This window comes from Battus philenor, unplaced genomic scaffold (genome assembly GCF_028537555.1).
Source record: "Battus philenor isolate CCGP_79_NKW_IND1 unplaced genomic scaffold, ilBatPhil1.0.hap1 SCAF_4, whole genome shotgun sequence".
Taxonomy (NCBI): domain Eukaryota; kingdom Metazoa; phylum Arthropoda; class Insecta; order Lepidoptera; family Papilionidae; genus Battus; species Battus philenor.
The window spans coordinates 5,035,712-5,060,209 of NW_027181704.1; the positions used below are offsets into that span (position 1 = coordinate 5,035,712).

General features: G+C 32.1%; 2 protein-coding genes across 2 annotated transcripts in view; one reads left to right on the top strand and one right to left on the bottom strand.

Moving 5' to 3' along the window:
* The window catches only part of Hgsnat (Heparan-alpha-glucosaminide N-acetyltransferase), a 36,658-nt gene that overhangs the window by 6,772 nt on the left and 5,388 nt on the right, over positions 1 to 24,498 (bottom strand). Inside the window, exons 2-5 of the mRNA XM_068771824.1 lie at positions 17,936 to 18,066; positions 15,963 to 16,078; positions 2,616 to 2,772; positions 1,319 to 1,523 (exon numbers count right to left, since the gene is read on the bottom strand). Of these exons, the coding sequence (XP_068627925.1) occupies positions 1,319 to 1,523; positions 2,616 to 2,772; positions 15,963 to 16,078; positions 17,936 to 18,066 (609 nt within the window). The remainder of the gene's footprint in view (positions 1 to 1,318; positions 1,524 to 2,615; positions 2,773 to 15,962; positions 16,079 to 17,935; positions 18,067 to 24,498) is intronic.
* Positions 4,954 to 7,554, top strand: LOC137928732 (esterase E4-like). Its single transcript, XM_068771684.1, has 3 exons — positions 4,954 to 5,219; positions 5,626 to 6,851; positions 7,341 to 7,554. The coding sequence occupies exons 1-3, from the start codon at positions 5,034 to 5,036 to the stop codon at positions 7,534 to 7,536; spliced, it is 1,608 nt and encodes a 535-aa protein (XP_068627785.1). The 5' UTR covers positions 4,954 to 5,033; the 3' UTR covers positions 7,537 to 7,554.

Genomic DNA, 24,498 nt, shown 5'->3' on the forward strand with positions numbered 1-24,498 from the left:
CGCTCTTCTGCGAAATACTCCATTAGAAATTCCGCGCTCGCGTGCTGCATCAGATTCCCGAGCTCTCTCCGACCTCTTTGCGATAATGATTGAGCTTCTCTAATGATTTTATGGTTAACGGGTTATTAAAACTACTTCACATATATCAGAACTATGAAAGTTATTTTAATTTTCAACCTAATTCATAGACTAAAGGTATAAAACATTAAAGTCATTCACATAAAATTCTTAGTATAACCGCCTTTATCGCCGTACCTTACATAAGATGATACGGATTTTTATCTCAGATATTTCTGCAGATAAATCAGCGCCAGATGGCTATATTTGATTGGTTTTTGGGAACTGTCAACCTTTCTGGCTTTTACAGCTTTGTTGGAATGAGAGTAATAAACAAATAAAAAACCTAAGTCAGATGATGAATGACTGATGTCCAATAAAAACTAAGTGACATCTATTTTGCAGTTATTAAATAAACGATGTAGCGGGCATGATTTATACCGCACAGTACTCGAAAGGGCAAGCGCGCTTTTGACCAGACTCGTTGAAAAACTTATCCGGGAACCCTGAATCAGAGGACTTCCTATCGCTGCAATCATGATGATACTATTCAATTTAATTTAACAATAGCAACTGTTTAAGTCATGGTTCGATCTTGAGCGAGCTTAATTGAAGTGTTAAAGGTGTATCGAGTGATAGCGCAAACCAAAAATAAAAGTACTAAATATAGAGTTAAAACAGTTAATAGTTGAAATGCATGTTATTGATTTCATGGAATATCTCAATTTAAATCTACAACGTCCCGAAGAAACGGCAGTCTATATGATATAATAATGTTTGAACGCAAAGTATAAGGGCCTTGTACATTCGAGATTTCAGATAACAATAGTTGTAATATTAACATTACCGGTTTGTATGTTGAAGATTGAACACACTTTTACGTTAGCTACGATGCACATGTTGCAAACTATTTGGAAGATTGTAAAAATTTTTCAGATTAAAGTCGAGGTATATAGGATTATGGTTATTGGTGTAATAAGGTAGCTTTAAAGGGGTTAATGTTTATCTTATTTGTCTAGCTTTGAAGCTTATACACCAATTTACAATCGGCCTGAATAAACTGATCACTCTAAAACTCTATCAAGTCTGTAAGTACGGATAGTAAACAATAATTAATTTGAATATATAGTAAACCGAATTTTGAAAAGGCTTTTTATTTACATATTATCATAACGTTATTAATTATTTCTGAAACCATAGATTTTTAGATTCATACAATACTGTAAGGAATTATAAATAGTAGTCAGACTGCTAAACTCACCCGTAGTATTTGTAGAAGGATCTTCCACCTTGGTATGCCTTTAGCGTAGGCGCTTTTCACTGACAAGGGGATGCAGACGCCCATGATCCAGAGGAAGGCGGGGAACACCAGGTCACCTGCGGCCAGGCCGTTCCAGGTGGCGTGCTCCAACCACCAGTAGCCACCCGCGCCGTCATTCACGAAGATCATGAACACGATCGCCATTCTAATTATAATAATATTTATTACAAATTGAATCCGTCATAGTTATAGTCCGATTGGACGCTACTTTATGTACCATCCTATCGCGCGATACAGCAGTTTCGGTCGGACTTATTACTAAAAACCTTTTTTGTCTAGCCAGAAGCAACGTATGCTGTATATCTGTTTTGACCGATTTCGTGCAGTCAAAAACGTTTAAAATTTGGCATTTCAACAAAAAAAAATGAAACGTATACGATAATGTGTTAAGAATAAACAACTTGTATGATATAATAATGTTTATATTTTCAATGGTTTCTAGACTATTTATTGAATATACATCTCGTTTAAGAACGCGCTTCAATGTCTAAGGTTATAAATGTCCTCAGACTCTCTGACGCTCAGTTTGTCCTTCGAGAACGACTAAATGTATTATATATATGTATTACATTTAATTATGAATATATTATATTACCATTATTTTTAGCACAATATGTTAGTACATTTACATCAGAGTTTTTTAGCGCACTTATATTTTTTATTATGATTTCTTTTTTTATTTTTCAATATTTACTTATTTCATCTTCATTGACACTAAACATAACGGGTCAAATTATCGTTTTGTACTTTTGTAAAAAATGTAATGAGCAATGGATCAAAAATTCTTATTGTTTGCGTTTGTAATACAAATGGTCAATATATTATTTTGTTTATTTAAAAATTTAATTTTAATTTCTTTTCTAACAACCATATTTCATATATTCAGCATGTAACATAAAGTCGGGTCATTTAAGATGTTGTGGTTGAAATAGGTACCTAGTAATTGTTGATATGATTAGTTTTAATTCGTCTCTGGACCGCCCCAAATGATTAGAAGCTAAAAAATACCTTCAGCACTTAGTTTCCATTGTATAAACAGAGTTTAAATAAATAAATGCTGAGTTCACATAAAACTTATGTGTAATGCATCACACAGGTAGACAGTCACCATACTTTTGTGAATACCATTTGAAAGGTCACACTGTCGAACTTTTCTCCTTAGAATCTATATATTCGTGTAAGTTTTTAATATAAAAAAAAAAATAGATTTTTATAAAAAAAAAACCATTACTCGTACCCTCTGAAAGTATCAAGTGCACGAAGTCTCTGCTGTAAAGCCAGCTCCTTGTCCCCATAGCGAAGCTTTCCAGTCCGTCTAATCCTCGATAGTATAAATTTCCCAAGGCCGTACAGCACCCATGCTCCCAATAGAAGCCCCAGCACAAGAAGCAGCGCTGAAAAAAAAAGGATTTATTTATTTTTGAAACGCTAAGCGTTGTAAAATCGCTTGATTGTTAATAACTAATTGTTATAGTGTAAACACACATCCAATTAGAAACGTATTGCCAGTTTGAATTGGCAGTAAAAATAATCGATCCCCGTCTTTGGTACCGAAAGGTTTCTGAGTGGCGTCAACGAACTAGCAGACATGGCTTGGTCGTGGTCGGTTCAATTAATAGGGATTAAGGTCGCGGAAAGTCGCGGGATGCTGGTAGCGCGAGACCGGTCATTGTCATCTTTGGGAGAGGCGTATGCCTTACAGTGGGCATCTGCGGGCTGATTTGATGATGATGATGAAACACTTATTTTGTAATCACCAGATCGATAAAAAATATTATTAGGGTTAAACGAATATTTGTAAAATAAGTCAAAGAAAAGAGATTTTTCGCTTGAATCGCCGGAGTGTCTAGACATTCAGACCTCAAAAACGTTAATACGCTTCGAGTTACTATCAGATTTTCCAAAAATGTGTTGCATTGTCATGTCGTAAAACATCGATGTTCGATATACATTTCAAAAGAGAAAAATATTTCAAATATTAACATATGCAATGAATGGCGTAAACATACATATTTTCAATAAAAACTTAGAAAATTTCTATTTACACTGTATTTATTATAAAAAGTATTTTGATACCGATAAAAAGTATTTTCCTATGATAATGAAAAATATTAAATTATTATTAAATGTTCGTCTGGCTTTCTAAGCTTAATGAGATATTTATATTAAATAAATATATATATTATAAACAAACGTAATTATTACAGACCTATGAAGCTAGTGCAAAGATTATCATTGATTATTCATTTCAGCAATCAAAATGATGTTAATGCAAGTATCAAGAAAGGCTACAATTTGACAATACATTTAATGTTCATAGATTGGTAATATTTCTTTTGCATATGAAATAAACATTTAATTTTTATTTTATTTTATTTTATGTATTATAGACATATCTACGATGTAAACAAAGTTAAGGAAAAACAATAGTGTGTATAATAACAACAGTTTTACATATTTTTAGTTAACTTTCGTACAACAAAAACTAACATGTAATAATACTAAAAGAATGTATTTACTTAGTTAACAAGACATAAAAGTAAATTTTACGAATTATTTATCCGGACAAAAAATAAATAAGATAATTATTTTGTACATAACATATAAACTTAGTGTTTAAAATGAAGCATAATAATAAATAATGCATGTGCAGTTATTGTTTTGTAAAATAGAGTTGCAATTTTACAATACGTCATTATGATTGTATTCGATAATAATGAAAAAGAGTGTTTGTTGCTAGCGAGTCTTGTTGTTGTAAAATGTCAGTCACTTTAACATTTGACTAATCTCTCATTTCAACAGCGTACTGACAAGTTCGCATGCGAAGCGCGTGGCAACTATTGCAGACATTGTATTAAATTAATATTACATATTCTGGTAACGTTTTCTTTTTAAATGTACATTTTTACAATCTCAATTAAAATAATATAGCTGAAATGAAGATGGAAACACATGCTGAAACATTCCGTTATGTTCAATCTAAATTTCCAGAGACACTATTAAAAAAAACTCAATCAAAAATGTTAATCATATATTTTAAGCGTATAGACTATTTCAATGTAATAATATGGTATTTAAACTAACAACCGAATGTAAATTATTATGTCCAGAACTAAAAAACATTTAACCATAATTATTAATACAAAGTAAACAGATCATACAGAGTAAACGCATAGAATGTAATCAAATATACAATAAATAAACTTAAACGAAATTTAACATGAACTAAATCTAATAAAAATATATGTGTAAAAAATAAAATTGTATATATAAGACAAAACTAAGAATATTAATTTGCTAATAGTGGCGTGACCAAAGGTATGGATTTAGATTAATATTACTTTGTCAGTTTATTACCGAGTGATAAACAAGTGTTGTCTATAAGGCAGTTTCGTGAAAATCATTTTAAACGGCTAAAATACTCTGACGCGCCGTATTTGTATTTATGCGAGCAATTGTCAAATGATAACATTTTTGAGATATTCGGCACTTCAAACTAATGTAAGATAAAAGCAGGAAAGATCTATACATCGCAGATAATGATTAAATACTTGTAGGTAGCAACAAGTTACAGCATATCTAAGAAGTTAGTAGCGAGGAACGACCGGTCGTGGTCAGTAAATTTCAGTGCAATTTACTTTATGAGATTTTCAAAATGAAATCTCTTTGGCTGCTGTGCATGTTTTGCACGGCAAATTACGTTAACAGTGCAAATTTGCGAGTGGACCCACTAGTATTAATTGAACAAGGTTTAGTACGGGGTCAAAAGTCGAAAGATAATGTTTACTCTGCTTTCCTTGGAATTCCGTATGCACAGGTGGACTCGAGCAATCCTTTCGGGGTAAGTAGATTTTTAATACTTGGCCTGTTATCTCAGACACTAGTTTTATGAAATAAAAAAAAAAACAAAGTACGTAAACTACAACTGTTTTAATTACATTGAAACATTTTTTTAATATGATGATGATGATTATTCATATCACAACCTAAGGTTTTTATTTTTCAATTGAAAAAACACTTTCATGTTCATTAATCGCGCGTCCAGGCGAAAGTAATATTTTTAAAGGTTACTTTTAAAAAGCCATCGATGTCGTTATCATGTACTGTGTTGTAATCTTTTCAAACATGTTTGAATAGCATACGAATATTGCATGCTATTCAAATATGATATGCTAATAATTTCTTTTGAATAAAATAATTACCGTTTTTCTAAATAATAATCTAGTGTTTAATTTCATTAATCTTAGCCAGCCTTGTCAGCTGCTGCCTTTGAAGAGGAAATATTCGACGCATACGACGGATCAGTGAAATGTCCCCAATCACTCGCGTCATCTACCAGAGGATCTAAGCGAGAAGTTGGTCAGCTGGACTGCCTCTACCTGAACATCTACGTCCCAATAGCTGCGGGTACGTTAAACCCGCTGCCAGTGTTTGTATGGATTCACGGAGGCGACTTCAATATTGGAAGTGGTGGGGAATATGATGCTCACGACCTGGTTAGACAAGGTATAATTGTGGTTACAATTAATTACCGACTTGGGCCTTATGGGTTTATGTGCCTTGACGATCCTTCGATTACCGGTAACCAGGGTCTTAAAGACCAGTATGCTGCTTTACGCTGGATTAGAAGAAATATCGGATCGTTCGGCGGAAATCCTTATAATGTTACCCTAGGAGGACAAGGCGCTGGAGCTAGCTCTGTTTTACTACATCTGTATTCAGACAAAGAAAAACTTTTCAATAAAGTCATTGTAGAGAGTGGTACTCCACAAAGTGAAGGAATGTTTGTCAATGGAGATTTGGATGCAGCCCTGAAATTAGCTGGACATCTTGGACTTAACACATCTGATACTGAAGAAGCCGTAACCTTTCTAACCAGTTCTTCACCTCATTTAGTTGCAGCAGCAGCATCAGACTTAAACTTAAACTTACGCCCTTGTAAAGAAAAGTCATTCAGTAGTGTAGAAAACTTTGTAGAAACGGATCCATTCTCTCTTTCCAATGAAAAAAAGGTTAGAAATACACCCATTTTAATAGGTCACACCAGAAAAGAAAAGCATGGTGCAATAAAAAGATACGGAGACGATTATTTCAAAACAGATCCATTCTACGAAAAGCTTAGCAATAACTTTAACCTTAACGAAGATCAACTAATTCAAGCTGCCGACATAGTAAAGCACTTTTACATCGGCGATAGACCAGTATCGGCTGATGTTTCAGCGGAATTAGAAGATTTTGAATCAGATTTCACTCAAAATCATCCAACACAACGAGCAATTACTGATTTACTTAACGAGAATGCAAATCCCGTGTACGAATATGAATTCAGTTACGTTAGCGGTACTGATGGCGAGGCTGGTCACGCGGCTGAAATCGCATTTCTGTTTCCCGATTCTAGCAGCGCAGCAAACGACGAAGATCAATTGATTATCAACAGGATTACAACTTTATGGGCTAACTTTGTAAAATACGGGTAAGATATTAAACTAAACATTTTACAAACTTCTTCAAATGACTATAGTTTCGATGCCTTTCTCTTTTTTTCTTTACTTCCAATACTGTCTAAGCTAGTCTAATGTGTTATTTCAAATATAATTCACTCTACGATACCGGCTGTGCCTAGTGCAGAATGTTTTTAAGTAGTGGGTTTTGATGTAATATGGGATATTAAAGTAATGACAACTATTTTCTTAAATATCTCTAGTCGGGTAAATGCATTACACATTTAAAACTTTTTTATATTGTTTAAAAAATATCAAGAAGTTTGTATGTATTCAATATCATCATCATCATCACCATTTCAGCTGTAAGATGTCCTCCGCTTGATTTACTTATATCCCCTTTATATACCCTCTATGTGTTAATTCTGGCCATGCCTGGCATGGCAGAGGGCAAGAGCTGTGCACGAGTTGTATGTAATATCAATACGAAAAGAATAGATTCTTAATATTTTTTGTTTCAGGAATCCTACGCCACAGACTACTGATGAGATTCCTGTTATTTGGGAACCAATAACAGCAGATAACAGACCATATTTGGTCATCGATACAGACTTGAAGCTGGAAAACAGAATTCTGAACAGTCGTATGGCGTTCTGGGATTTATTTTATTCATTTTATGGCAAGCTGAATAAACTTGTGCGAGAATGTACTATTTAAGCTAAAGTTGTATTTACCTTTTTTTTGAATGTGTGAAAAAAATTCAATAACACTTAAATAAAAAGAGTTTTGTTATATTAGATCGACTTATACTTTACTGACACTTGCAGCAAAAAATGCGTGTAGACGCCTAAGACAAAAGGAAAAAATTAATGAAATAAGTTTAGTACTAAAAGAGCTTTAACTTCTGCATTAAATAATTTTTTTAACAAATTTAATCACTGTTTTCTTTTATAACATTCCTCATTGCGATCGTTACACTAGTACATAATTCACTGTAGACACTGTCTCATTTTTGGTATAAAATTACAAGTACTTTATAATCTGATTTATCTCTGATTATTTTTCCAGTGTACTACGTACAGTGACTGCATTGTAAATTAAACCGAATACATCTATGACTGGATCTAATTCATTCGAATACATTCATTCATTTATTCCGAGTCCTAGAGTCACTAGGTAAGTCAAGTACGGCCAAGCTGACCAAAATTGTCCTTCATAAATTATACTCAAAGAGAGAACACAAGACTGACTAAATTACTTTATGAAGTTTATATACGTCGTCGTCGTTGTTTCAGCTCATAGACACCTTCTGCTAAGCATAGGCCTCCCACAAAGATATCAGTTTTGGTGGGGGGATACCATAATCGCCACGCTTAGCAGGCAGTTTGGCGATTGCAGTGTGATATTGTGGTACGCAGAATACGCTGCTGCCTTTCCTTTGGAAACTTGTTTGTGAACAGTAGCAATCTTACATAATTAATGCACAAAATGTGAGCTATATTATATTGTATCCCTGGAATCGAACGCACGACCTACGATTGCAATTTCTTACCGCTGGACTACTACTGCCGTGAAGTTCATGTTAACTAGATTTAATTTTTGGATCAAACGCATACTTTTCCGAGTTTAAACATTTTTTAAATTTGTAATTTTTGTAACCTACATTACAAAAAGAGTCAAGCAGTGATTTAAGAGCTAAAACAGTCTGTGTGAGAGGATAACGGATGATGCTCATCAAGACAAGTCGTCTCGACAATGAACAAAGGATTTGGAGCAACAGTTGTGCGCCGCCCACATTGTATCATTGTAATAAATGGCCAGGAGAATCACAGATACATTTTCTTATAAAAATAGTACACTATACAATCTATTTATGCCAACGGAGTTGTTTTAGACTGCATTCCAATGTTACCTATTATATAAATTTAGTACCCAAAATTAAAATAATAATATGTAACAATTGCAATCCAAACGAAAAATAATTCAAAGTATTTATACGAAAATTATTTACTTTTCTACTGTATTTGAAAGAGTATATTTAATCAATTAAGTAAAAAGATTAATTACATTGGAAAAACCGTTACTACCACTTGTCAATTCTTTTTTAAAAAATTAATCACGTTTTAGAAAATTTACGTGTTTATTTAAATACATCAAATACTCGATTTTAACAATTAAAATCGTTTATTTACTTTGTGTGTACTATATTTTCATTTTAGTCCCCCAAAAATAATCTATCAATGTTAATTTTCATGATTTTTGTACATTAAACATAAAAATTTCTCGTAATAATTATTGTAATTAGCTAATTGTAACATTTTATATTCATTCGATATGTGTTAAGCGCAGTTAGCCTTTCTCAACTCTGAAAGGTTTGTCGAAATCAGAAGTGACATGATCGGCAAGCTATTAAATTAAAATACCTACGTCTGGCGCCTCAACTTGATACCTGTAATCTTATATAAACTAATTGATACGTACTCGGTTGTCGGAGTCACTAATATATCTTTTAAATTTCTAATGACCGATACGATGACTCATTGTGATATGTTCGGTACTGTACTGATCTTAAATCAATTAGGTTGCTTCTTGTGTGCCAAAATACTTTAGAAGCTATTGCAAATAATTGATTTTACTTTTTTCGGTTTGTATCTTTTATTGACGGCTACCATATTTCTTCGTAGGATTGTGTAATAGTTAACCATAAATTATAGATAATAACATTTATTTAACACAGGATCCGTATCTAGGCAAGAAATAAATTTATTATTGAAATATAGGGCATAATACAATATCTACGCTACCTCTTTGAGGTATTAGACACAATTAATTATTATTTTTACTTGCGTCAGCTCTTCTGTCCCAAAATAACGTGTTTCATCTTCGAAAGTCTAAAAAAAACTTCAGCGCCTTTAAAGTGGAATGTAATAGTTTATATACCCTAATATAGCAGCATGTAACTCCAGAGGATGGGCAGCAGCGTCCTCTGTGTACCATAATACGACACTGCGATCACCAAACCCATGTAGGTTACGTGCCAAGCGTGGAAATTATGGTAAAGCCCCCCATAGATATCTTTGCGAGTGGCATATGCCTTGCAGTGGGCGTCTATGGGCTGAACCGATGACGACGAAGCTGATATACGTACTATTGTTAAACAGTGTAGGAAAAAGACCAAGCGTTCAGTTATTGTGTATTGCGTTTTTTTACTGGTAAGATTTTCAATACCACGGAGAAGAAAAAACACCTATAGTAAAACTGATTTAAGAATGTTGTCTCTAGTTATTTCCTTATTGATAAAAATACTTTCCAAATTAATAACTAAAAATAAGATTAAGTGCCTAAAATAAATCAATTCGCTCACGAAAATTTAACAAAAAGCGTGGACTAAAAATTTATTTCATATAAATTGCAATTAATTATTAATACTACATATTTCTCGTTTAAAAATACGGCATGGATACTTCCTACTACAATGTTTGTCATTTTGTCAACAAGTTAATAAACAACACAAATTGTGGATTTTCAAATAAGAAATAGTAAAAATTAATATGCATTTCGGTAAGTAATATTTATTGCATAAGAATGAGGTTCCCTGAGAGGTGTTTTTAAAGAAATTGGTATTCTAATCATTGCTTCTCAATACTTTTATAATTACATATTACTTTTGCGCTATAATTTAAAATCTTATATGAAAAAATAAAGTTATCTTCTTTCGACCATCTTCTAATTAAATCTAAAATTAAAAGTACATTATTAAGTAAATTTTATTATAGCATTCAAAAGTTTTTAGTTAAATGTGGAGGCCTCGGTTTGTTGACTCATTTAAATGTTTATTGTTACTGTATACACATAAAAAATTGTTAAAGCCGGCTCTTCGTCAATAGATCAACATTCTTATCCAGTGGCTTACTACTTGTAATGTTAGAATAATCGATGATAATCGCATGTAAATTCTCACTCGAATAAAGACTTTAGGAATTGAAAAAATATATTTTTGGACAACGTCGACCCCAAACTCAGTTTGCAATTATGTCGGCCTCTCAACAACCGCTTCGGATTATATCTACAACCATTTTGGGAACGCCTTGGAATATTACTACTGCGAGAGCTGAAACCGAAAACTTCAGAACAGTGGCCCGTTTGTCTACTTCATATCCCACCTTTCATCTTCTGTATAACTAAAACAAATATAATATACTAATTATATAACACTTGAAAAATCCTTACAATATATCAACTAGCAAACGCTTTAGTGTTTAAGTTTACAAAAAAACTTATTAAATATTCGTTATAAACTTCTTGGAATGCTTGAGAACAATGCACTCATATATTATAGAATGAAATGCGGAAACATTTTCAATAGGAACCCGATACATAAGTCTGACTGTTTGTAATATCTATGTGCCAACAAAGGTATTATTACTGTATGATTCATGTTCGGCAAGTTGAATACATTTTATTATTATTTCTATGTCATAATATTGAATCTAAACAAATATTAATTAAAGCGAAACACTCACAGGTAGTTGTGATGTTTGCAAAGGAAAATATAATTACATTTATACATTCCTCATTGAATATATTAAAATGAATATATTTTTTTTAAATCTTAATACTTCATCCATTCATGGTTGAAATACTTTCGTTAAAGTGCGAACAGGCAAGGAAAGGAACAACCTACCGCCGTTATTTCTAGTTAGCTATAACTTGTGACTTTTCAAGTGAATAGTGAATAGGTATCTTCTAAGCAAGCATGTACCATCGTAGACCCTGCATAGAACATCGCTTAACATTAGGCAAGACAGAGATCAAATGCTTTTCCTGTAACTAGTAAAACAAAAACTTCATTTTAATTCGTAAATCGTTTTGCGTAAATGTTCCGTTCCGTCATATTTTTAAAATTACGAATTAACCATTTTAAACTACTTGGAAGTTTGCAGTAAGCCTTCGCATATCAGTCCTCCATATTTTTAAAGCAACACGTACATTTACTAGACTTGTTTATTTTCGTAAACAACTCTACAAACATACCAATGAAATGGTCTGGAAAAGCTTTAACGGGGTTAGTGTATAGTCTGTGTGGAATATATATTGTCTAGAATGTATAACAAATTTGTTAGCAGAAACCTTTAAAACTTTTACCACTATTACAATCACTATGTATAAAGTAATCACTATGAAATATGTAATCTGAAATGTATTTCCCTTGTATTAACCCCTTCAAAGCTTACAAATACAACCAATCACCCTATTTGTCTTATGCTTATTAAGAAAGTTTTAATATTTTGAGAAATAAATATAACAACTAGAAATCAATAGCTAGGTCAATCACCAAACAGTCACCTAACGTAATTCAGCAAAGAAATACGGTTAAACAGAAATGTATGTATTTATCAAAATACATATTTGGCAGCAACGTTAATTATCCATGATAGAACGAACAAAAAAAGAAGAAGTCTGGCGTTTTGTATAAAAGATAGTTTCTTATTCTACTAAAAAACTTCAATGATGTGAGTAAATGCAATAATTTATACTAGGTGGTTTTATAAACCATAACAAGATTGTCAAACGCTTTTTACTCGATTGTCGTAACATTATCCAACGCTTGCCCCGTAACGTAATAATGCACATGTCAGCGCTCGATGATTAATGAATAGATTTATGGCCGCTCGCCGCCTTGTTTTATCAATTATTAACTGTTTTCACCTAGGATGACAACTGCACCAATTACTGTTCCAACTATATCTTAGAGCGTGACAAGAATTTTATTTGATTTCACATAAATACCCATATTTCTAGTTTCTCGACCACATGGGCTCCTTTTACTCCTTTTTTTTTTTTTGCTTCATTTAGAAACTTTTTTTTAAAGTTCTACACTAAAGATTTAGTTAGTTCTATACTAAAGAACGTTGTTAAGAAAATTAAGTAACGTATTATAAATTTAGTAACGGTACATGTTAGGTAAGATCATACATGTAGCAAAGAAATACCATTAAAAATATGGTTAAAAAATTAAAGTTTACATTTTAACGAAATAGCATATTAAATCAATAAGTTCCTTTCCCATATTTGTTTGTACTGAGACTTGCCATCATAGGTCGCGGGTGAGATTTCCCCGATACAATCTTACATAATTCACACTTTATGCATTAATTATGTAGGATTGCCACTGTTCGCAAACAAGTTTCCAGAGGATGGGCAGCAGCGTCCTCTGCGTACCATAATACCACAATGCGATCGTCAAGCTGCCTGCCAAGCGGTTATGGTATATCCTCTCAAAGATATATTTGAGGGTGGCCCACGCCTTGCAGTGGGAAGTTCAATGACCCCTGGCTTAGACAATGGAACATTAAGCGCGAATTGTTTACTGCAATTACTACACTTACGTACCCTGTTAAGATTTAAACGCGGGTAAAAAAGTACTTGTTGTAATGAGGTTAAGGCAAAATAATAAAAATATACGTTTATGTTCCCACAGCAAATTGACATTAACGCAGCCTGTAAAATTGCATCAAAAGAGGTCACCGAGGTAAACTTCTTATTCAACTCGTCTTCGCAAATAATTACCACAGGAAAATACAATATTTATTCTTGCTAAAGAGAAACACTAACAAGTTTCGCATCTTCTAAAGGAACGTGTTTCCAAGCTGACTCTCATAGACGTTAAGGGAATCTTGATCTCTGATTTTACATCGACGATGTGGTAATTTTAGAAATACTAGTATTTATGTATCTGCTACGTTTTACTGAGCAGTCATAAAACATTTAATTAAAAATTTAAGATTATTTATTTTTATTCCAAATTTAATTCATATTCATTGTTAGATAATTTTATATTTAGATACTAATAAACATGGTCAAACCACATTCAAATCTTTATGTTGAAGTCTATATTCATAAATAGCATTTAAACATAATACGAATATGTGTGGAAGATGTGTAACACGTAACCGTAGGACGGTTGAACATATGATGATGTATATATCGCATCATTGTTGAAAATTTATAGCACATTACAATCTTTGCCAACTCGGCAAAAATTTATCGATATTCGGAATTGGTATTACACCCACCATATAGCCTTGATCTCGCGCCATTAGATTTCCACTTATTTCGATCCGCCTAAAATCGATTTTGGCCTAAAAGAGCCAGACGTTCTACGAAACGTCAAACTTTCAAGTTGAGAGGGACATTGCAAAAACTCATTGAGCAAAATGGAAAATACGTATATGTAAAATTAAAATTTATGGTAATTAAATAAATAAATTTTATTACATTGATCAAAACTGAAATTTCTCTCTTCTCAGTCAGTGTATATTTTTTTACCGATGACCCCCGTTTACCCGTTCCTGCCTTGTGTATAGTAGGGACGTCAGAAATTCGGATAAAATGAGTTTTTCAATTTTTATTCTATTCTCTTTCGTCTTTCACATTATCTTTTATTCATTCCTCTTACGAATGACATAAATCTATCATTCTTCTTTCTTGCATCTCATTTCTTCCTTCATCTACATTTCTAGATCACAAATTTTTACATTAATAATCACAGATTATTTTTTATTTCAAACTTTTTAATTTTTTTTCACTTTTGCGAGTCTTACTCTTATTTCTATTTCCGGGTTTGGTTTCCTTCATTTGAAATATACATCACTTTTCTACCGAATTCTAGGAATGATTGCAAGTACATATTATATACTGTATATAAGAAATAATACTATTCGCTGTATTATGAAGTCTATTCCCTCAACTTTAGCCAAAAACATTTAGATAAAAACTTGAAATTCATAATTAGTGTAATACATGTCGTACGAAAAACATTTTATGAATTGTTCTAGCTATAATATTAGGTCAAAGCACTATAAATAGAATAAAGTGGGGAGTATATGGAATAATAAAGAATTATACAAGTGCTCCAGTTTGCATTAAGCCGTGCAAGCGAAATTACTAAGCCTCCCATCTTATTTGATTCAGATTTTATTTGAAAACTATGTCACATTAATGATAAGCAGGGTACTTGCACTGATATTTTACTATTACTTGCTGATTTTATTATTCATCGCTAAAAGGCGAATGTTTTTAGTGTTATTTGGTAAACGTTATTAATCTTACAAATTTGAACATCTAGTCTGTTACACATTTCTCAAAAGATTATATTTTTTTTACGTTGTTTTGACACCCATTTTTAATATTTTTTTATGTTTGTTACGCCGTTATTCCTCAGATATTATTACTCGAAGACATTCTCCAGTTTAAGCGTTTTTTTTTTTATTTATAACAGCTTTAATCTACAGTAATATCCACAAGTTATCGATGTACAGGAATCCGCAAGAACTATTTATTATTTTTATCCATTGAATATTTACTGTGAAACCTTTAATATTTTATATCATAAAATGTAACAGAATTAATACATTATAAATATGTAATAAAAAATTCTAGGTATTTACGTGTTATATAATTGAGAAAACTGTGGCAAATTTGTATAAAATATCAAATACATTGTGGACAAGGCAAGTAAACTTAAGATTAAACGGACGAGATTATTAAGATAGGTCTCAAGATAACATCGGCTCTCGAGGCTGCCAGGACTGTTCGATACAATTCTGTGTCAAGGGTTTGAAGATAAACTGCACGCTATTGAAAAGTGAATAAATTTTAAAGATGCAAATTTATTAATACATATTTTCCTTAATAGTCACATTTATTGTAAAATATCACCGCTAAAAGCCAAGCTTCACCTTGTAACGAATTTTAGTTATATAAATTATAATATTACTTATTCGTTTATACGATTAGCCCACATTCATCAGCTGTCATCTACAAAAAAAGAATTAAAATAATGTTCGCACATACCGATTTGGAAATGGAAGGTGACACATAACATATTTTATTCCAAAACAATTTCACACCAATGTCTAAATTTATTAAATATTTTTAGTCTGTTTCGACCATTAGTGACGAAGTTTTACGTCACCTTAATGATTTTTTACCTATATGGTAGTATTTAAAGCACAAACAACTTGAAAAGAAAAGAACTCCAATCGTTTATTCTCAAATGGATTAAACGTAAAGTTGTGTTCTCAACAGCGCTTTATTTTGTAATTTACAAATGCTGTTTATCTGCGGAGGGCCATACTCACGTAAGTAAATGTTGACGGGCTCCTTGTCGGTGCGAACATCGCAGCCGTCTGCACTCGCGTTCAGCGTGTACACGCCGAACTGACCCAACTCTGGCCGCAACTGGCAGATCAGCCCCCTGCGGACATATTCACTCATCAGGCATCTTTCTAGCTGATGAGAACAAAATATTTAAATTAAAACTCAATTCCGTAGCCGTTTGTGCACTCATTAAACACTGTCAAACGATGCTTATGTACTGTACATATACAGTAAAGATAGAAGTGAATTTGATTTCTTGCATAAAACATATAACATGTACTTGTCCAGAATAATGAAGGAAAGCATTGTGAGTAAACCGTTATAGCACATCTCTAAAGAACAGAAATCAAATATGAATTTGATTCCTGTTCTTCGATAATGGCATAACTTAGGTCATTGGGGCCTTAAGGTATTGGAACGTAGACATCTACCTCCAAGGTGGACAGACGACCTTGTTAAAAATATGCTGGGTGAAAACTGCTTCCAACAAAACCTATTGGAAATCTGTGGGAGACTTGAAAGTAGTGGACGTCTTACAGATTTTTTTTCATTGAAAAATTGGTGATGTTTAATGATAATGCCTAAACTGAGCAACCATTAACTTTTAACTTAAATTTAAAGGATACGGATGAACGTAATATACAATATATGAAGTATTCTGCCAGTTTAAATTAACCAATACAAAACAGGTCAAATTTAATTTTTAACCAACGTTCCAATTAGTAAGACGGTTTATAAAAATAGAAATTAGGTAAGAGTGCGTTACTAATATTGTTTGGCGATTTACCAAACTCTGCTAGTTTATTTTTACACCTCCATGCCAGGTATGAATTTGTCGTAAGCAAGTAAAGTGATAACGGTGTTTTTACATTTAATTACTATCATGGATTAAAAAATATTGTAGAAAAACAACAATATTTTTTAATCTTTTCATTTTTCAAACAGGAATTATTACAATTTCAGTTATTTCCGAGTATTATCAAAATTATGGCAGAGACCGATTCAGAGTTGTCATTATAATTTTCTTCGATTCAGTGAGATGTGTAAAAGCTCTGTACGATTAAATTCGTCGCCCGGTGTACAGAACCGTAAAATCGTCGCACAATAAGCGTCACACTTTTACTTTCAACCGCGCCGACCCGCTTTTATATTGCAATGACATCACTTCATTTGTACTTATTTATACAAAAACACGTGTGTTCAAAATTTCGCAATACTTTGCGCTTACATAAGTTGGAAACTGAATGTGTTTATTATTTGCAGCAATTTAACTTATCTACGCTTATTTGAATTGCTATTTGAATATCGGCAAAATTTGAGAAAACTGGATCAAGTAGGGCTATCACTGCATCGCCCCTGAATCTAGTATATCTAATTTTCATTGAACAAATAAAAGTTCTGAGTGCTTAACTACAAGACTTCCATAGTCACTACCCCCCTGTCGGTCCATACGACAAAGGAGAAATGACGCCTAACAGTTCGCATTGATCCTAGTTGACTTCGACTAATACAACCACCCGTTACGGAATTATTAAATATAATAATAATAATTGTTCAAAATCTAGCCACATTGACAAGCTATCAATCGCACAATAAGCCCAGGAAAGGACTGTCCTCGGGATTTCATTAGAATATCGAGTCAAGAGTGAAGAGATCCGTGGAGGAACGAAAGTAATTGACTTACTTAATCAATTGGCAAGTTGAAATGGCAGTAGCCAGGCCACCCAAAATATATTGTCACTAAGGCGTTTAGGCCTTGGAGACCATGGACAAGCAAGCGAAGCCTAGAACTACAAGTTGGATAGACGACTTTGTTAGGTTCGGAAGGTCGGTCAGGAACCGCTGGATGCAGGTCACTTCCAGCCGGAGGCAAGCAGTGGACTTTCTACGGGTGAAATGATGATATTATTAATAAATAAAAGAATTAAATTAAAAATCTTTAGAGAGTACTTACGTGGTGTTTGCAGCGCTTATGTACTTCTCACGGACGTCGTCATATACCCGCCAAGTGGCACGCCTGGCCGTGTTCACCACAAGAGAGCCCTGAACGCCGCCTTTAAAAGTCTTCAGCAGCTCGAAGGGGCACTGCAAAATTATAAGTTCGTTCATACCTTACAAAAATATAGTACGATAATTTACTTTCTTTGGTTCACAATTTACAAACTTTCTTAAATCTTGAGGGAAAAGATCTTGCGTAATTTCAAAAAAATAGTGAACTCAATATTTGAGAACCAGAGATTATATTAAAATTTAAACTATATCCACTGATTAGTGCATGAACAAGATCTATAATGTCCTTTGTTTTATTTTTTTTATAAATACGTGCCGTATTTGATCACCAAAAATTTTCCTGGCACTTGGCTAAAGTTTCCGATCGAAGTAATTTACCGTTTTTAGATCATTCATGATATCATATATACGATAGAATCAATCATTTCTATTGTAATAATCATTTTCACTAATAGTTGAGACATTTTTTACCAAAATAATAATTATCTTATCAGATTTAAACACATATCTGTAGACGAATTTAATAGACGACTCAAATTTGAAAGAAACGTTGAAAAACAGGTTTTAGTATCGGTAAAATTGTTTTTGCCAGTGTCTGGTTTTAGAACGTACAGTTGTAGGACAAAAATAAAAATGACATTTAATCTTACGGAAAAAATTGGTTGTGTAATGGTCCGTAACAGCCTTTCATTTCGTATTACAATCAAATTTCTTCCAGCTGTCATTACAAACCGGCTCGATATTAAGTTTCACCGCTGTGTTATACATAAAAATAATATTCAATCAAAATTTAAAACGTAACACCTAAAGAATACCTTGTGATTTAATTCGAATAAAGAAATTATTTCATATGAATCGATTTTTTTTTGTTTTCTCAGAAGACTCTACCATTAATAAATACGCTTTAAAATTAAATCTTACTATTTACACGTCATATTTTGTGCAATATTTCTTAAAAATAGGAAATATTACATATTTTTTAAAATTTACAATGTTTTTAAGCGTATTAATTATTGGCGCTAAAAACTTCAACTTCAATAAGACATCATAAAAATTTTTTTCATTTTCTTCAAATCGATCATTTTCCACTATAATTAGCAAATTCTTAATAATGTTACAACTAATCTGTTGATACGAAAAACAAAAATAAGTAAATCGAAAATAATAATTCGTTTCAAAAACAAATAAGATGAACCAATCATTAAACAGTAAATAGTCTTAAAGTCTTATTCCTTTTCGATAGTTTTATCGCTAAACATCTCGGAAACTATTTTACTTCGCTTTTTTTAGCATACACTCGATACCCCGGCAAATAAAGCACAGGAAGTTTTTTATTGTAAAAAAAATAACATCGAACAATAACAATACTTAAAATAAATGTATCGTCAAAGTTCATTTTGTTTATATACCATCATTAAGTAATATACGATATGTACTATGTACTGTAAGTTGTATTCTTTGCGTAAAATATATAAGTAATTATATACTCTACACACCCCATCTTCCCCAGTTCATTTTTTCCTTCTTTTAGGTCTTCAATCGTAATTAAATTTAAATTTCATTATAATATGTACTCTGTTAATGGCGTAGTGATTTTTTTATTATTATATTATGTTATGTATGAATTGTCAGCCATGATGGGCATCAAAATAAATAAATATGAACAACCAATGTAAGAGTTAACCTTAATGTTAGGATTACTAATTGTAAATTCGCGGAGGGCGTCAATAACGGTACGAAATCGATCCCGCACTATAGGGCTTCACAAGCGTAATCCATTAGTCTAAGCTTAGCTTTACTTTTTAAATACTCTTTATTCGTACTTCTCATGATGTCATTAATTCTGTCCAGCACTTTCAAGTGCTGTCAAGCACTGAGAATAAAACAAATCCACTATTAAGTGAAACTAAAGAACCTTAGACACGTATTAAAAAAAATGTATCAATTGACTTAACGTCAATACAATGCAAGAGTGAGTAAAGTAATATAAAATAAATATCACAGCAGTTTTATCTATACATTCTTTTTATTCTAACAACAGTAAGAAAAATTTCGATATAAAAATATATCTGCAGACGTACCTAGTAAACATTTCTTTACATTATAAAACCTTTTTCACGTTCCGCGTGAAATAATACTATTTCACTATACCATATATGAGCAGTAGCAACCCAACGTGTAGAAGACTGAGGCTTGTGATTATAGAATCATAGATCAATTCCCGTGATGGTCTTATATCTAATTCAAATTTTGTGCATTAATTATATATGATTGCCACTGCTCACTTTATAAGTTTCCAGATAACGAGCAGCAACGTCTTCTGCATTCCATAATAACACTGGGATCGCCAACCCGCCTGCCAAACGTATTAATTATAGTATATCCTCCCATAGATATCTTTGAGGGAGGTACTCCTCACAGTGAGCGGGTAATGTATGGGACAACGATGTCATATATAGAAGTAATAATATAAATCACTTAAAAGACGTGATTTATGAAAAGCCATATGGAATAAAACATAGATTAAATGTGTTGCAGAAATAACCTTGGTAGTGTTTTTTAAGAATGATTTTTGCTAACATAATTTTGGTACTTACAAATAAATATCGACTGACAACCTTAAAATGCCTTGAAAGAACCGATATTTTAAGCGACAATTATATCTGTGTTGCCAGTACGTTGTTGTTTATACTTTCTACAAGACTAACAAGTATTCATCTAACCTCAGCAGTTATTTTTTAACAATCATACAATTTCTAATACCGCCATATATAAATTGAAAATATTTTTTCGCTACACTATGACACAAAATTTACACAAACAAAGCAAACAAGGTAATGAACTGGTAACAATAAAATGTAAAAACAATTTACTATTAGGAAACTAATAAAAAAAGCCAAAGGCACGCGTATTGGAAGTTTAAAACGGGTCCCATTCAACACAAGCCGTGACTGTGTCATGACGTTGGTCTTCCTTGAACGCGGCGATATCCCCTTTACGGCTACTCAGATATAAAATAAGAAGAATCAATTAATTAATATATAGTTTGCATTCATACGAAAATCAAAATAAAATTGTCGTCACAAATTATTTGTTATAAAAGACATTTGAATATTTTCGCTAATGTCTACGGAGGTCACAAATATTTGTCTCATGCGGATTCTAAAGTCACGACCGTAGGATAAATAAGTCGGTTACTAAACCGCTGCCTCAACCGTCGTCTGCAGTATAATGTATACACATGTTTCACGTATAACTGGTTGAAGCAAAAACAGGTCCAGTTGAGCGACGACTGCGAAAATGCTTTTAAGCTTATACATTTACATATAAATAAGTTTCTAAATCATTTATCGCATCGAATCAAAACTTATAAATTTTATAAAATTGATATTATATTAATCATATAATATAAAACTTTTTAAAATCTGCGCTACCCACATTACGTTGCACAGCAGGTTTGGAAAAACAAAGTAATCATACATCCAATCGTATTCTGTCTTGCCAATAGTTTAAAAGGCTCTTATTTCGTAGAGTAGGACCTCGGGCAAATTCATAGTAATCATAAATACATTATGCTATAATAAATACAAAAGGTAATAGGGTAATGAATAATATGTATGTGTAGTTTATGTATTCTTACAAAATATTTAGCATTAATTAAAATAAGCTGACTCATTATATAAACATTCCCATAAATAAAGGATACTTTTAATTTAATTTGTAAGATAATGAAAACAATATGTAAACGTTTTTTCTTCATATATTATCATTACATTATTTATTATTTCAGAAACAAATTTATCTTTGGATATGGTTTACCATAACTTAATAGACAACAAATGAGCTATATATTCACTTATTTAAAGCTTTTACATCTATAAACAATCATCCTGTACATATTAAAGTTATATACATAGAGTGGCCAGTGTTTTATTACATCGGGCACGGGCGACCCAACCAAGTAATTTCACCGATGATTGAAAACAATCTCTCGGTTGAAATCCTAGACATGGAACTGCGGTACGCGTACCAACATTGACTAATAATTTTTTTCTGCAGCTTATATGTACCCGGCTTGTTAATTCAGCATTCATTTATAATTTTATAAAGAGCTCTTAGTTTATCCATATTAATTAAAAAATAATTGTTAAATGTTTTGCCAAGTTCAAAACTCGATCTCACGACCAATTCGATTTTTTTTTCATATTTTCATCAAGGCACGAGGTAGATTCTTGTGAAGAGAATAAGATTTGTGAGAAAAATACTAAAAATATTTTACTTTTTGCATACAAAACACAAAGCAAAATTAAGCCATCTCTACCTTACTGTCTAATATTTAATTTCAAACGAAACCTAACGTCGCGTCTAAAGATATAACATTACAAAAAATATTACTCAATCACGTTATTACATATTGAAGTATACGAATCAGGTAACTTAATTTTTGTTGATTATTATGATGTAAAATAATGTAATGTATTTTAAATACAGTTTGTGTAATTATTTTTTATTTGTTTGCGATAGGCCCATCATTTTTGACAGTACAAACTCTGCTTGGGCAGCTGGTTTTAAATAACGAAGCAATATATTTGGTAAGAATTCCAAGCATCATTTAATCAGGGGCAGTTATATTTATTTTATTATAAAACTTGGTGATATGATATGGGACAAAAACCTTTCAAAGAGAGAAAAACGGTCGTCAACATGACGTAGAAACAACGAATGGTCTATGTCACATATCAAATAGAGTTTTAGATCCTGATGTATCGTTTTTCTTACAATTTTTTTACAGCAAGTGCGTTCCTTACAGGAAATGAATTGGCGACTTTTTGTAGCAATTTACAGTAATTAACCACTTTCATTTATTCACTTTGAAAAAGAATGCCGGAAGAGCTCAATTTAATAGAAATTTGCATTCAATATGGCTACTCTATTGTTATATACCACAACTTTTAATGAAGCTACAGGGATTCCAAACGGATTCTGGTTTGAGAAGAGCGCACAAAAATCACCATCGAGTTTTTTTTATCGGTTTCACAAACATCCTTTATCAGTTGCCAGACTATTTATTCCAAAGCTATTTTATCTTTGTGAAACTTTCTAAGTTGACTATACATTATCAATCACGTCTTTATTTAAAACGTGTTATTTTTAATAAGTATAATGTTAACAACAACCAATTTATATTTATAAATATAAGTTAAGAAACGCGCATTTTTCCACAGATAATTAACTGTTAGTAGAGATAAAATTTATTCCTTTAGGATGATTATTAACATTGATAATGCACATCAACGCAGCCCACTTTCTTTTCATCATAATCTTCTGTTCATTAGAATAATAATTGAGTTTAGATTCAGGATCACATCATTAGATTCTTAGCATATCCCGCATTGATACGGCCATATAATTGTCACTCAAGTAGAATACAACAATCGTATATATACATATATAAAGATTCAATACCATACAGCATATGATTAATCAATCTTTATTGTAATAAAACCAGAACAGAGAGCTGTGAATAGAGAAATACCGCCATTGATACTTCAGCGAAACATACAAGTCTCTTTTACCTTAAGTACACATGGCGGCAGGATAAGTGCACTTGAAAAAAACAGTTGTTAGAGGCACGTACACACGCCGCCATTTTAAAATATATATAGAGGTACAGTTTATAAGACATGTTTTAAAATAAAATTTTGAATTTAGGCAGATAGCTTTTATTAAAACCATTTGCAACTATTTAAAAACCAACTCTCTGTTTGCTGAGGCTTCATTTTTCATATATTTAAATTTTGTTTTGTATCCCATTTGTTATACAAAGGAAGAATTAATATATATAGACGTTATTGATAGATACATTTTAATATAACACTTCTATAAATAGATATATGCGTATTTTACCAGTCTAAAATTATTATATATCCAATTTATTTATTTACACGAAATATTAACAAATATACATTTAAATGTATAATAATTTGCTATGACAAAATATTCGCGGATGCATCAGGTTACCATGGCGCCACAACAGGAGGCGCATAGCGACAAGATCGAGGCGCGTAAAAAGTTGTTTATTGAGCCAAAAAAGTAAGAAAGCGTACCCACACGAATAGTGTGGCAGAAGTTTCTTGAACCTAACAAAATACTTGCAATAACCTGAATCAGTCGTTATTAGGTAGTGAATCAGTAACAATAAAAGTGAGTATTTAAGTCATACTTAAGAAATACTAATATCAAATACAATAATGAATGAAACATCTAAAATCTAAACTTTCATTAAAAAACAATTCGGTTTTAAATTACCTTCTTAAGTTTTTTTTTTAAAACATGCAAAACAAATTTGTTGTCGACCAGGTAATAATAAACATCGGAGTAAAAAGAACTATTATGATACAATAAATTATTTTTATTTAAAAACAAAAGAGAATGTTATAAATCGCGTTCATCGATTCGCGGACAATTGCAACTGATCACAACAAAATAAATTCCATTCGATTTGTA

What these genes read in the sequence shown, in the direction of transcription:
- LOC137928732 (XM_068771684.1), top strand. Translation starts at nt 5,034, where the DNA reads ATGAAATCTCTTTGGCTGCTGTGCATGTTTTGCACGGCAAATTACGTT. An exon ending in ACTCGAGCAATCCTTTCGGG is followed by an intron (nt 5,220 to 5,625) that starts GTAAGTAGATTT and finishes CATTAATCTTAG; the next exon opens with CCAGCCTTGTCAGCTGCTGC. An exon ending in GCTAACTTTGTAAAATACGG is followed by an intron (nt 6,852 to 7,340) that starts GTAAGATATTAA and finishes TTTTTGTTTCAG; the next exon opens with GAATCCTACGCCACAGACTA.